General features: G+C 34.3%; 1 protein-coding gene across 2 annotated transcripts in view; it reads right to left on the minus strand.

Moving 5' to 3' along the window:
• The window catches only part of ASCC3 (activating signal cointegrator 1 complex subunit 3), a 367,582-nt gene that overhangs the window by 100,523 nt on the left and 251,130 nt on the right, over positions 1-15,929 (minus strand). For both annotated transcript variants that reach the window (XM_008007491.3, XM_008007490.3), the window contains exons 28-30: positions 15,359-15,504; positions 15,107-15,227; positions 12,714-12,856 (exon numbers count right to left, since the gene is read on the minus strand). In XM_008007491.3, the coding sequence (XP_008005682.3) occupies positions 12,714-12,856; positions 15,107-15,227; positions 15,359-15,504 (410 nt within the window). The remainder of the gene's footprint in view (positions 1-12,713; positions 12,857-15,106; positions 15,228-15,358; positions 15,505-15,929) is intronic.

The following is a 15,929-nucleotide window of genomic DNA, read 5'->3' on the forward strand; positions in this document are numbered from 1 at the left end:
TATACATCTTTGTTACTGTACTTAAAAATAAGTTTCATCTTGATCAAAACATCACAAGACAAGCAAAAGTATTCAGAAACTCAAGATAATTAAAGTTTAAAACATAATAATAGATATAATTTGTTGAGCACTTATAATATGCCAGGCATTGTGTTTATCACTTTACAAAGATTATCACATTTAATCCTTTATATAAAGTAATATAGTCCTAATATAACACTCAATTCATTTATACAACCGAGTATACTTCAAATAGAAAGATCCAGTGATTTTGAATAATAAAGAATATACTTTCTTAGCCCTGGTTCCATCCGAGAATTAACCCCCATAAAAAATACTTGGGTTACCATCTTCTCAATTTTTCCAGTGACAGCTAGTACCTTTCTAGATGGAGAGGAGACAAGTTTATTTTATACATCAAACGGATACCTTACTACATTAAGGCTTAATTCTTGTTAAGAAGGACTGCTATAGAACTAAAAAAAACAAAGAAAAACAAAAAAAAAAAACACAAAAAAACACCAAAAAAACATGATAAAGAAAGTTTTACTTTCATAGTTCATTTTTGTTCAACTAATATTTGTTGTAATGCATTGGTATCTTTCCAATAAACAGCCTTTGAAATATGTCTGACCACCTGATTATTAAAAAAAATTATTCAATATTATACATAAAAGAAAAACAGATCTATGTTATTCTAGGTAGTGATCTTTTTCTTAAGGTTGGGGGGAGGAGGCACATAGGTAAACTGTTGAACCATTTACTTTAACTTAACAGAATTTTTTTACATTTTATATTTATTATACTCAAAAGCTTTTATAGAAAGATAGATTCCATTTAAGTAGATACATTACTCTGTGCCTGAAATACATTCCAGTCAGAATATAATTCAGTGAGTTGATGACAACGTTGGCTCCAAAAGAAAGGAGGAGACCAGATTGGACAAGAATGAGCTAACAGATTGTGCAGCCTGATTCTGTCCTTTTGAGTGTGATATATTGTTTCAAGATGCTAAAACCCGTACTTTCTCAAAGCGTTATCTGTTGTGCTGGTTTTCTCATTTTCACAGAATCCTCATTATCAGAACTCTATACTCTTTTCAAAGCATGTCAGACTCAGACCATATGCCACTGAATAATGCTTATCAATTGTCTAAAATGCTCAATAAAAGATGTACCACAGAAGAATCATAAAAGTTACAAAGAGTTTTTTAAAAATAAAAATAATTAAATCTATCGTATCTGGTACAGATGTTAAATGAAATGAAAACATTTCCTTATAATCACCAAATGTTGATTTCTTTTAATACAAGTCTGTATGATAAACCCCATACACTGAAGGAAGAAAAACAATGAAACATTTTAGAGCATTCTACTGATACACTAATAAAAAAGGATTCAAGAAATAAATGAATTAAAATTAACAGTTTCTAAACTTTATCAATACTTCCAAAATTTATACTCCCTTGCTCTGACACTCAAAGACAAGCATACTTCAAAATGACTAATCATACTTTCAACATATAAATATATTTATACGTGATTAAATTACATGCGAAGTAAATATGTAAGTTAAATGTAAATTAAATGTACAAATGAAATATAGACAATAACACCTAAATCTTTGCTATTTTTCCAAATAAACACAATATTATCTTGCCCTTTTTTTTTTTTTTTTTTTTTTTTTAGGAAAGCATGCTTACATTTGTCTTAAAATATTTTTTGAGGGACGGGTACAACCAGAATCTTATTACATATCTAGATTGCGTAGTGGTCAAGTCAGGGCTTTCAGGGTACCCATTACCTGAATCGGGTACATTGTACCCATTAAGTAATTACTCATCATCTACCTCCCTCCCACTCTGTCACCCTTCCAAGTCTCCATTGTATATAATTCTCCTCTCTACATATATACATGTATACATGTATACAAATGTTTCCATTTGTATACATTACATTTTTTTATTTTTATTTTCTTGTGCATACACAGTCACATGTATACAGTTTTCTATCACCCACTTATGAGTGAGAACAGGCAATATTTGGCTTTCTGTGTCTGGCTTGTTTCACTTATGATAATGACCTATAGTTCCATCCATGCTGATGCAGAAGACGTGATTTCATTCTTTTTTATGGCTGAATAGTATTCTATTTTGTATATATTACATTTTCTTTATCCAATCATTTATTGATGGATACCTAGGTCGATTTCTATCTTTGCTATTGTGAATAGTGCTGCAATAAATATATGAGTGCAGGTATCTTTTTGATATACTTATTTCTTTTCTTTGGGTAGACACCTAGTAGTAAAATTGCTGGATGGAATGGTAGCTCTATTTTTAGTTTTCTGAGAAATCTCCAGACTATTTTCCATAGACGTTGTTCTAATTTACACTCTCACCAACAGTGTGTAAGAGTTCCCTTTCCTCTGCATCCTCATAGATGATAATAGCCATTCTGACCGGGGTAAAATAATATCCCATTGTGGTTTTAGTTTGCATTTTTCTGATGACTAGTGATGTTGAGCATTTTTTCATATACATATTGGTCATTTGTACGTCTTCTTTTGAAAAATGTCTACTTATGTCTCTTGCACTTGGCCTAATTCTTAATAAAAGCAGTATCAAAACTGGGTTGTAGGGTAACATATTAAATATTTTTTCTTATTCATGTCTTTAATTTAATTTGCCATGCTGTTGGTAGGAAATTCCAGTGTAAGCACTTCATATTTATTTCTGATTATAACTTTTATCTTTATTTCCATTGTTGAAGAATTCTGATTCTAACTCACACTTAGCATTTCCACATATTGAAAAACTTTAAAATGCAGCTAAAGGTAATGAAAGGGACATTATAAAATTTCCTAAAGTAGTATACTGTTAAACGGGTAATTATGATCTTAACATGAATTAAATTTGTGAAGGATCACAGGCAAAAAGGTATAAATATAAGATCAGATTTTACCACAGTTCTCAACAAAAAGAACCTGTTTATAAGGTATAATTTCATGTTGCTACACTATCACAGTAATAACAGTTAACATTTATTAAACATTTAACTAAGTTTCAGTATGTTAAACGTATTAACACATGTAATCCTCACAACATTCCTATGAGGATGGGTTTCTTAATATTCTCTTTTATAGTTGAAGAGAATGGCGCTCAGAGATTACTCCTACCAAGGCCACACAGCTTGTAACAGGAAGTCAGTATTGACCAAGAAGCCTGGCTCCCGTCCATGCTCTCAAGCACAATGCCACCCTCTAATCACTACATGAATAAGAGGGATATTCAGTTAACCACTGAAAGTATTAATATTATTAATCAGGCTTAAGGCTGAGCCCCATTGTTTTAGACTATACGAAGAAAACAAGTAAGATTGGAAATAATGAGTAATTTATTCAACTCATAGCTGGAAAACTATGCAGATGATTTATAAATCTATTTTTTCTTTATTATTTGAGTATTTCCCACTTCTATGCCTACAAATGAAGAATATCTAAAATTATTTTCTTTAGTTTAGTAAAAGTAAACTACTATTATGCTTAGCGATAACTGATATATTTTGCCTCTTTCTTCAATAGGATATGCATGCTACCAACTAAGGCAAAATAAAATAGAACAGTCTCATATATTGTAACTCAAGGATACTGACTAGTTGCTCTAAATTGCAGAAATATTTCACAAGGCCCAACTGGTTTCAAACATCCAATGCTCAGCAAATCTGCAGATAATGCTTGCTTGACACTTCATATTCTCACCTTAATAGTTTTTTACTGGTCAGTCATTTAGAGGTATGAGGCTTGATAAACAGAAAGCACTTGCGGTGGGAATTTTGTACCATGAGCTAAATTTATTTTAGTTCTATAAAAAACACGTCCTTTGAGTTAGAAATAATGTTGTTACCCTGCATTAAGTTCAACTTAATTTCTGATTTAAAACAATTTCAAAATCCATCTTCAACGTCTAGTACTAACTTCTTACCTAACAAAAGAAGAGGCCAATATCTATCTATATGTTGAATGAACAGGCAAATTAATCAAAGAAAACTGTAGTAAAATGTAATTAGTAGAATTCCCACCAAATCTGAACTTAGGATAATTTTGAGTAAAGCAAAACTATAGTTCATCTCTGTAGGTCTACTAATATTTTACTTGTAATGAGATTAGGTGGATTATGTTTAGCTTAAAATGATAAGCTGCTCTAGTATCTAAAAACACTTTAGTATTAAGCTGTGAAAACACTATCAATCTCACTTTTCATGAAAGTGTTCTTCCTATGCACCTGCATTACAGTTTTCATAAATTCACTTTAAAGCATCGTGTAATATTATAATTGGCACATTCAAAAAATAATGTTCTGTATAATTTAGAAGCGTCTTCTAGCCAATTAATTTGAATTAACAAGGATTAACTATACTGCTGTTCCTTGTTCCAAGGAAATGTTATCTCCCATACCCTTCTAATTTTCATATTACCTCTATCTGGATTTTTTCCATGGTTTGCTCCAGTCAGAAAGCTCTTACCTTTCCTGTTTCAGATTTTTCCCCCCACCTACCTTTGGATGATGTTGTAGACTTTACAGCACAACTTAAAACATTCATGGCAAAAGGCCTTGCAGAATCCTAATTTATGTCTACTTGTAAGGACAAAAGTGAATAGCGAGTTCTCTTTGCTGTATTCTTCTTTTAGCTAACTGGATCTTATTAACAGTGTGGCAGAAGAAAGGGGCAGCCCTGCTGTTAACTGGCAAGATACACAGAAGAGTTAAGGGAAATAATGTAAGCAATACTAAAGAATGAAGTCTAATCTTCAGCCAGCATCCTGCTTTCCCACCCCAGAAAAGGAATCTCATCTAAGGGCAGTATTCTGAGCTTTTTTTGTTGTGTGGTTTTTGTTGTTGTTGTTGTTGTTGTTTTCGTTGTTGTTGTTGAGACAGTCTTGCTCTGTCACCCAACCTGGAGTGCAGTGGCGCGTTCTTGGCTCACTGCTATCTCCGCCTCCTGGGTTCAAATGATTCTCGTGCTTCAGCCTCCCAGGTAGCTGGGATTACAGGCATATGCCACCATGCTCCGCTAATTTTTGTATTTTTTTTAGTAGAGATAGGGTTTCACCATGTTGGCCAGGCTGGCCTTGAAATCCTGACCTCAAGTGATCCGCCTGCCTTGGCCTCCCAAAGTGCTGGGATTACAGGCGTGAGCCTCCACGCCTGGCCCAGTATTCTGAGCTTTCAATCCACAGACTCACTCAGAAAGAAAAGGCCTTCCCTCTGTTCTTTCATCTGTTAGTGCTGGTTGGCAACTATCCAGATCGTAGCACTGTTTTCCTTGAAATACAGGACCAGACTGCAGAATATTGGGTGGAAGCTGACAGATCATATTTGCTAGATGTTAAATTATAATATTAATTAAATTACACAGTAAAACTTCTAGAAGTTGTATACACTATTTGCTTCCATTTTCACCTCCTCGCCCCCCTCATTTGCTCCTCAGTCCATTCCAAACTGCTTCTGTTCACATGTCACTGACTGCCAAGTTCACCCAGGACCTTCAAATGATAAACCCCATGGGTGTTTCTCTGCTCTCCTCCACTCAACTCCCATTCACATTTGATATAGCCAAGCACTCCTTCCTTCACAGAACCTACTCTTCTACAGTGTTTTAGGACACTGTCTTACCATACTGGCATCACATTCTCGGTGACCTGTGCCAGTTCCTCATTTTCTATCTCAGCTCACACTAAGAGACTCCCTGATGGCCTGCCCTCTGTTTCTCCACACTCTGCCTGAGAGTCTCATGTGCTCACCTGGGTTTAAGGGTTTCCTCCAAGCTGATACATCCATGTTCATATGTTCATTTCACAATTTCTGTGGGTTTCACAGACTTGTATCTAATTGCCTTGAAATCTCCACTTGAAAGTCTTGGATATGCAAACTAACATGTCCAAAATTGAACTTCTTTTTTAAAAAATGAATATAAATTCTGGGAAGGGCTGTCTACGGCTTTGAATTAGAGGACTGCTATTTTTATGGATATTTTGGGGAAGTAGGAAGCGAAAGAAGACTGAGTGCCCGACTATGTGATACCAGTTGATTTTGCAATGAAAGCTGTTGATCATAAACTGAGTATTTCACTGTCACTTTACTGGAAAGTAGAGATGATGCAAGTAGATGATTCACATTTTGTCCTGAAGTTAACAGGATTAGCCAGATAGTAAGGAGCTTAGCAAGAGTATTACTGGAGGACAAGAAAGGCAGAAGTTTTAGGTGGATGAACTCTTAGAACAGTGCCAGAATAAAAGGCTACCTGTATTTCATGAAGATTCATGACAAAAAGTTAAGAGCATTGTGCAACATGCTGGTAATGATCAAATGGGCAAAATAACCACCTCTTAGGATATCGGACAGCCTCCTTCCTAGGCCACAGTTTTATGCAATAGGTTCATGTACTCAATGGCCAAAGTGAAAGAGATGAAAATTATGCATGGGTGAAACACAAACTTCCTTTTCCTCATGAAGGCCCAGCTACTGCCACTGCTCAGTGCCTAACATGTCACCAGTAGAAACACTGGGCCTATAATAAGGTATCTGACCCCTGGCACCAGACAGTTATCTGGTAGTGAGAAGATTATACTGGACCTTCTCTATCATTGAGGAGACACGTATTCATCTCTGTAAGAACAGGTACTTACTTTGGATTTTAATTCTCTTTTCTTACCAAACATGGTTCTGCCAGTAGCCTCAAGGGTAGAATTACTGAATGCCTTATACATACGACAATACCCTGTATAATAATGTTTCTGGCTGAGGAACTCACTTCATAAAGGTAAAGGTAAGACAATAGGATGATGCCATTGAATGCACTGGTCTTATTATGTTCTTATTAATAGAAAGAGTTGATTTTATAGATTAAAGATTCAGAATGGCAGCTGGGAGGGAATACGCGGGAAATGTTGGGGTACTATCCTGTAGGATGAGGTGTAGCCTCTGAACTTGTAATCATCAATGATGCTATTTCTTCTACTGCCAGAATATACGGTTCCAGGAACCAAGTACTCAAGGTGTATGGATGTCTTTTGAAATCATAGGTAAGAAACCACTTGAAAACTTTTGCTTCTCTTCCCTACAACTCTAGCTTTGCTAGTTTGGAGGCTTATTATCCAAAGGATTAACAGTTTACTTGGAAATTGAAACAGTCATATGACTACTTCAGGCTCTCAGGTTCTTGGATGAACAAACAAAATCTGGTCTCAGTATAGTCTGGGAAACTGATACTGATGAAGAAATTGGGCTATTGTTTTATAATAAGGGGAGAGAAATTTGGATAGACAGTAAATAAATCTGACACTACTGTATCCATTTGAAAAATTAAAGATTTCACAATTCTATATATTAAACATATATAAATTTGCAATTTTCAATCTATCAGGAATGTATGCTTTCGGTCACTCCACTGGATAAACAGCCTTGATTAGCTTAGTGACTGGTTGAAGAAAAAACGTACAGATGATGTATGGTAGAGAAAACGAATCATAAATATCTATTTGGCCCCCTGACTAGTTGCAGAAATACACAGTGGTCTCTAATCTTTTTCCCTTCTGTCTTACATATCAACATCTTTTAACTAATATATTTTAACTAATTTTGTTTCTCTTTCCTCTTTCTATCCTCTTTTACTGTTGAATAGGGCATGGTTAGTTGTAACTTTATACTCTAGTCCACTGACTAGAGAATATTGAGATGGGCTTGCAAAATAACTAGAAGGTGGCTAGATATAAGCAAGAGATCCAGGACTAAGTGCTAAATGGAGTTGATGAAATTTTCAGTTGTCTTTCCTTGGAGAGGGATGAGTGGATTTGGGTTAAATGAAAGACACTTGCATTGCCAGAAAAAATTATTTAAATTAAGTGTAGGTATAGGAAAAATAGTGTATGTATGAGATTGTGGAGTGAAAGGGCCATAGTGGACCTTTGTTGTTTATGGGCAGCCAGTATCTGAATGTCACCTCCTATAACAAAAGCCAAAGGAGGAGATTCCTTTTTTCTGCTGCATGTCAAAGATAGAAACTCAGGCATTCAACTCTTTCTGTCTTGACTTGAAGCTTGAGAGAGCGATGCAAAGACCCAATAATAGTTTGAGGTTAGTGGCAGAAGTAGCAGAATCCAGGTCACATGTAGCATATATCCACAAATTTTTGAAACCACTGCAATAAGGATTCCTAATGACAATATGGAAAGGTATTTCCTTTGGGGTTTCCTGACGCAGTATATTTTACATCAATGATACACTTGAAGGTGTCTTTCTGCTTCCTAATGCTTTGAAACTATATGGATTAAGAAGATAGATGAATAACTCTTTTTGCTTTTGCCAATAAATTAATGAGAACATATATACTCTTCTTAGTCATATTCTCTCTCTAGCCTCTTGTGATTTACCCTAGCTTTCTTTATTCTCCATGCCCCCAGCCCAAATATCTATAGACAGTTCCTGACTTAAGGTCATTCAACAGCAGAATAATTTGAATGCTGTTCTATGCCAGACACACTGCTTCATAGTTGCCAGGATAACTGTTGCTGTGCTTCCTCTGAATGCTCAAGTTGTCAACACTGGAGTCTTAACCAATTACCCATGTCCTGCCACAGAACATCAATTTAACACTACACAAGGAGCAGCAATGGAAGCAACCGCTAAGCCTCCAGCCCAGAATATTAGAGAAAGTAACCCACACAAAGATTAAAATGTTAAAAAGTTTTCCTATTATTATTTAGGGCTAATTATTTAGGGGTTCAACAACTAAAACACCTGCTTTATAGTATGCTTCAGTATAATCACATTGAATTTACATAGTAATCAATTGTAAACCTTCTGAAATTTTCATTTTAAAGGTGATTGCTTTTAGAGTCAGTAGTAAAACAAACCATAGTTTGCCTTATTCTTGAGATGGACATGGTGAAACAAAATATCTGGAAATGATATAATATTTCTAGCTGTCCTATTTTATACTACATTTAAATAAACAGTACATTTATAACAAATATTTACGTTAATAAATACAATAATAAAACTAACAAATTTAATTTGCAGAATCTACAAGGAACTTAAACAAATTTACAAGAAAAAAGAAACCCCATTAAAAAGTGGGCAAAGGATATGAACAGATACTTCTCAAAAGAAGACATTCATGTGGCCAACAAACATAAGAAAAAAGGCTCAGCATCACTGATCATTAGAGAAATGCAAATCAAAACCATAGTGAGGTACCATCTCACATCAGTCAGAATGGCAGTTATGAAAAAGTCCAGAAATAATAGATGCAGGCAAGGTTGTGGAGAAAAAGTGACACTTTTACACTGTTGGTGGGAATGTAAATTAGTTCGACCATTGTGGAAGACAGTGTGGTAATTCCTCAAGGATCTAGAGGCAGAAATACCATCTGACCCAGAAATCCCATTACTGGGCATATACCCAAAGGAACAGAAATCATTCTATTATAAAGATACGTGCACATGTATGTTCACTGTAGCACTATTCACAATAGCAAAGACACGGAATCAACCCAAATGCCCATCAGTGATAGACTGGATAAAGAAAATGTGGTACATATACACCATGGAATACCATGCAGCCATGAAAAGAAATGAGATCATGTCCTTTGTAGGGGCATGGATGGAGGTGGAAGCTGTTATTCTCAGCAAACTAATGCAGGAACAGAAAACCAAACACCCCATGTTCTCACTTATAAGTGGGAGCTGAACAATGAGAACACATGGCCACATGGAGGGAACAACATACACTGGGGCCTCTTGGGGATGGTGGGAGGGAGAATATCAGGAAGAATAGCTAACGGATGCTGGGCTTAATACCTAGGTGATGGGTTGATCTGTGAAGCAAACCATCCTGGCACAAGTTTACTTATTGATATGGTTGGGCTTTGTGACCCTCACCCAAATCTCATCTTTAACTGTAATCCCCATAATCCCCACATGTCAAGGCAGAGACCAGGTGGAGGGAATTGAATCATGGGGGCCGTTTCCCCCACGCTGTTCTTGTGAGAGTGAGTGAGTTCTCACAAGATCTGATGGTTTTATAAGGGGCTCTTCCCTTTCGCTCAGCACTTCCACTACCTGCTGCCTTGTGAGGTAGGGGTCTTGCTTCCCCTTCCCCTTCCACCATGATTGTAAGTTTCCTGAACTCCCCCAGCCAGGCTGAACTGTGAGTCAATTAAACCTCTTTCCTTTATAAATTACCCAGTCTCGGGTAGTTCTTTATAGCAGTATGAAAATGGGTTAATATACCTATGTAACAAACCTGCATATCCTGTTTATATACCCCGCCCAGAACTTAAAAGTTGAAGAAAAAAATATAAAAATAATACAGTTATAACAAATATTTGTTAATAAATACAATAAATTTATAATAAACATTTTACACACATACAAAATGTTTTCTAGGTGTTCTATTTTAGCAGTGAAAATCTACAACAGTAGAAACCACGAGAGTATATTCTATAGTTTCTACCTAGCCTTCTTGATAGTTTTCTGCTGATCAAAAAAAAAAAAATGAAACAGAGAAGTAATTCTACACAATGTCTGAGCTATCTACAATTCTTTAGGTCTCATACATTAAAATAAAAGAAAAAAAAGAAACACAGTGGAAGTGTACTATACCTGATATTAGCACATGAGGTTCACATTTGAAGTTAATGTGAGTCACATATGTGCTAAATGCACAATGTCTATATACTTTAAGCAAACATCCCAAAGTGTGTTTAGTAGGTTTGTACATTGTATCTTGACTTCAAAGAAAAGTGTCCATTTGGAAGACTTTTAGGATAACATATAAAATAAAATTAAGCCTAGAGAGATACTGCATATAAACAGAGTCATCAATATTTTGTACATCTATTTTTCATCATTTGTCTTCTAAGTTATGACACTGCCTTAGACACAACAGGATGATTATTCAGATATCAATTAAACAATACAGGATAAAAAAATCTTTTAACAACATTATTTTGAACATAAATTAGTTTCTTAAATATCTGGTATATCCATACAAGTAACATTAAGTAAATAAAGATAAAATTTAAAAGATAAAATGATCGCTATTACTCTACTTCAAGCAGTCATTTGATAGTCCGCATATTAAGCTAATTTATGAGTCTGTTAGTGAATAAGGTCATCTATGGAACTAAGCAAAACCATTCTGAAATATCAGTTAACCATTACACAATAACGTAAGATATAGAGTACTAATCCAACGGTCCTACTAACTCTAAATGAGTCATGAGAAGTAGAAGGGGAGAAATATGCAAACTGTTAACCCTGGACACCAGTGGGTTCGGAACATTGTTTTTTACTGATGCTGAAGAGCACTGCTCTTCTTTAGCCTGCATGAGATTACAAAGTGGGAACACGGAAGAGGGTAGGTGGCGAGATCACAACTCAACAATTATGCTACTGATTTCATCTGTTTTCATTGTAACTCCATTTAGGAAAATATTTTTCAAAACTGGAAAAGTATAAGAAAGAACAATCACTATATATTAAATCTATAGAGAGGAGGAGGAATATCTATATTTAGATGTAGTATAAAGAACCACAAAGGACCACACTAACAAACTGGATTACATAAAATGCAAAGTCTTCTATTTGTAAAAAGACACCATGATAAGAAGACAAGCAATAAACTAGCTAAGTTACCTCATACAGCAGGCGAAAGATTAATATGTATATAGGTATAGAAATACATATATACGGAGAAAAGTAATATATAAAATTTTACATATGTATATATTTTTCTAAATTTGGCAAATCTCTCACACAAATCTACAAAATAAATGCTGTACTGGAATAGATGAAAGACGAAAGAAATGAAGAGGCAACAAGGAAAAAAGAAGACAACTAGTAAATACATGAAAAAAAAAGTCCAACCATACAAAAATCAAGGCATACATTAAGATAATATTTTATCTATAATAAATCAATAAATTGCAACAAATGAGGATACAGTAAAACTGTTATTCTCATACACTTCTGATAACTCATACATCAGTGGTGATGACGCCAATAAGTACAGTTCTTTTGGAAAGTAATTAGCAGTGTACCTGAAAAAGCTGTAAAAATATTCACATCATTTGACCCACTAATTTTATTTTCAGAACTCTATACTGAGAATATAATTTTAAACAGAGAAAAATCTACAATAATAAAGATGAATGATTATTAACTTATAAACATATAAACCACTATGAAATAGTTGCATAATGGAATATAACTGCATAGACACAAAAATTATAATTTAAAATTTTACTGGTGGTTATTACTTAGGGAAACAATAAAGCAGCTTTTAAATTTTTATATGTTAGTGCTTCCTAAAATTAAAAAAAGATTATTATATGTTTTTAAAAACCCAAACTTTGCAAAATTGATTTTAACTTCAGTGAGGGCAGTGAATACTCAAAGAATATGAAAATGGTTGAATGTTACAACATACATAGGTGATAATGTTAAAGGAAAAAGATATAAATACAAATATACAAAATAAATATTAAGTGGGACTATACTAGAACAAACTATATCAGAATATTAATAGTGTGGTAAGGTGGCGGTATTAAGGATTTATTCTTTCCCTATAATATAATTACATACATAATGTTCATTCTAATACAATATAACCTGAAACGTATAAGTAGTAGAAGATAAAAGATGGTGCTTACCTCTCTTTCATCCATGTTTAACCACTGCTTTGGATCCTCTTCAGTAGCCAGGAAGGCGATCAATTCCAAAGCAGTAAGACGAGTTTGACGTCTTGATGAGACAAATATCAAAACAGGTTTGGCAGGAGAGTGGCTCCTAATTGCTGTTGAAAAGTTGTGGGAAATAAAATGGAAAGCTACTTAACCCCAGAATATGAATTTCAGTAGGATATCAAATGGATACATGAAAACTAATGATGGAAACAATTTAGGCATGAAATCTGGCATTATTGCAGGTACTACACGGATCTGGCAGCATATTAGACAGATTAATAGGAAAAGAAAAGTTGATGGCCCTACCTAGAGAGTATATTGCCTCAGAAAAGATTTAATTATGCTGGGTCCAAGTTCTATTCTGAGCTGCCAAGGAAGGAGAAACTTAAAGATTGAGACTCTCCATTAAGAGCTATACATAGACACTGAATCTTAGATTGAGTTTTCTGTGCTAAGTTGTGTTTCTTAGCTATTTGTATCGCCTAAGCAGTGATATTACAGAGTTAACTGGTCCTGGGGTCTGGTGAGAAAACCAAGTCCTGCCAGGTGATGGAAAATGTCTAAAAAGACCACAAAAAGTACCTTTTATTTTTGTTATCAGTGATAGAAAAATTAGGAGAGTTTGTACCAGTAAACAGGTTAAGAGATAAATCAGAAGAAAGTTTTCCCTCTGTTTTACTAAAAGCATAAGTGTGAGAAGGGCAGACAAGAGAATGTAGAAGGGGGCTGAAGAGAATACTATGCCTGAATGAGTATCTATGTAATGGGACATGGTAGTCAACACAGAGAAGATGAGATGACTCTGGTCAACACAAACCAGAGTAACAAGACTGAAGGCAATTTTGTACATCAAATCTTTAAAAATAATTAAAGAGCCACATAAATCACTTGGCTTATATTGAAATGAGGTTTTTTTTTTTTTTTTTTTTTTTTTTTTTTTTTTTTTGCTTTACATAGGCTCCAAAAAGCTGATAAGATGCCACGAGTAGAATATATATTTATGTCTACACAACTCTCTTAAAACAGTCAGAGACACATACAAATTTTATATAAAAAGTTCAACTGCTTTGTAATTTCTTGTTTGAAATGTGAGCTGCAGAATTTCTTTTTATGGGCTGGGAAACAAGGTTTATAATGGAAATGTTGACATGACCTTGACTTTATTTACATTCTAACTATGAGAAATAAAGCTATCACACAATCATATTTCTAAACTCAAAGAAATATAGTAATCACTACAGGTATAATAAATAGTACATAAGTATAGCTGCTGTGCAGATACCATATCTACGGAAGTGTAAGTATTTTAGTTATTTACTATTGATTTATATAACACAAACGCTTCCTTTCCATCAATGGTATGCAGTCATTCCATATAGATATATGCAATTTCAACAATGTATATTATGAAAAATAAACTCATTTATCTTATTTCTCATTATTTTTATTATTTATCAGAATGTTATCCAATGTAAATGATAAAGTTTGATAAATCATATTAGAGGTACACCATTTAAAATACACCTATTAGTACAATATTGGTATCATTTGGACACAGAAATATAAATGGATCTCTTTCTTTAAGCCTCAACATTTAATGGATTTTTGCTGCTGAAAGAACAGGTGTGGCTGAACAGCTCATGGCAGATTTATTGTTCATTAGTGATTTTGTACAATGCTTCTGTGGAGGTGTAAATAATCTGAACTGCCAAAATTGGTCTCTAGTTCACAATCAATACTTTGCTTCTGTCATAAGGCTAATTACAGCAGCTAAAAAGTCACCTCACAACTGTCAGCACACAATCAACAGCAGTTCACATTTGAGAATTTATTTTTGAGGTTATTTTTAATTGATATAATAAATATTCTTTATGCAGCCCAAATAAAACATGTTTCAATAAAATCGGAGTGCCATTCTTAAATCTTTCCTGTTTGCTTGCCTAATTTGTTAGAAGAGGAAAAACTAAAAACAGAAGCACTGTACTAAAGTACTGAAATTTCTAAGTTTTATGATTTCTCATAAAAATGATTATGAGATGCTTTTGACTTGTAGCTTCCATTTCTCATATGTTCAAGCTATTATCATAAAAACACTTTAATATTAAGAAAACTCTGATAACTTTTTTAAATTACATACTTTTATTCTTCTACAAAGTCATTACCATTTGTGAAATCTCTCCAATTTTCAATAGGTAATTTAACATACATTTGTATTCCTTAACATTTGAGACAAACTGTTTGAGATATTTGTAGAAGCTGGACCAGTATCATCCTTTCAAAGAAACCAACACCAATTAGAAGACATTTGATAGCTACCATAAACAATGGTTATTATTTTATTCCAAGAATCTGAAGCTTACCCTGAAATGCAGGCTTGTTCATACTAGCCATACGAGGACAGTAATGTTGACCTGGAAAGCCCTGAATGTGAACTTCCAGTGGAACTGGGCGTACTGATGGTCGGAAGTTAAACAAGCCCATCTAGAGTAAATATGAGAGAGAAACCATTTTCAATTTTTAGATTGAATTTTATAATGTTATTATATTGCTTTAAAGGAATCATCAAAGTCACACTACTAAATAAATGTATAATTTATCAATCTTCTACATACCTGCTTAATATTGAGCCAGTCAGCAAGGTCTCTGGCATTAGCTAATGCAGTAGACAGTCCAACTATTCTAACAGGCTTTTCTGTGTGTGATGAGATAAAATTTGTTCGAGATACAATGACCTCTAGAACAGGGCCTCTTTCCTCCCCTAGAAAATAGGGAAAAATCAATGTTAATCATTTAACAAGTCTGTGTTGGCCACTGCAACCACAAAAGGAAAAGTTTGTAGCTTCCTAAAAAAAAAAAAAAAAGGAAAACTAAAGATTGAACTACCAAAGGATTCAGCAATCCCACTCCCGGTGCATGATGTCACTTAGATGTTGAATTAAAAAAAACTGACCTCATGGAAGTAAAGAGAAGAAACATAGTTACCAGAGTCTAGGGGCATGGGTTAGAGCCACAAGAGAAGGGAACAGAGAGATGGTGATCAAAGGGTACAATGTTTCAGTTAGACAGGAGAAATAAGTTTGTCAGATCAATTGCACAGCAATGTGACAACAGTTAATAATAATATATTGTATATTTCAAAATTGCTAAATTGCAAAATTGCTAATTGCAGGTTGAACTGTAATC

Source organism: Chlorocebus sabaeus, chromosome 13 (assembly GCF_047675955.1).
Source record: "Chlorocebus sabaeus isolate Y175 chromosome 13, mChlSab1.0.hap1, whole genome shotgun sequence".
Lineage (NCBI taxonomy): Eukaryota > Metazoa > Chordata > Mammalia > Primates > Cercopithecidae > Chlorocebus > Chlorocebus sabaeus.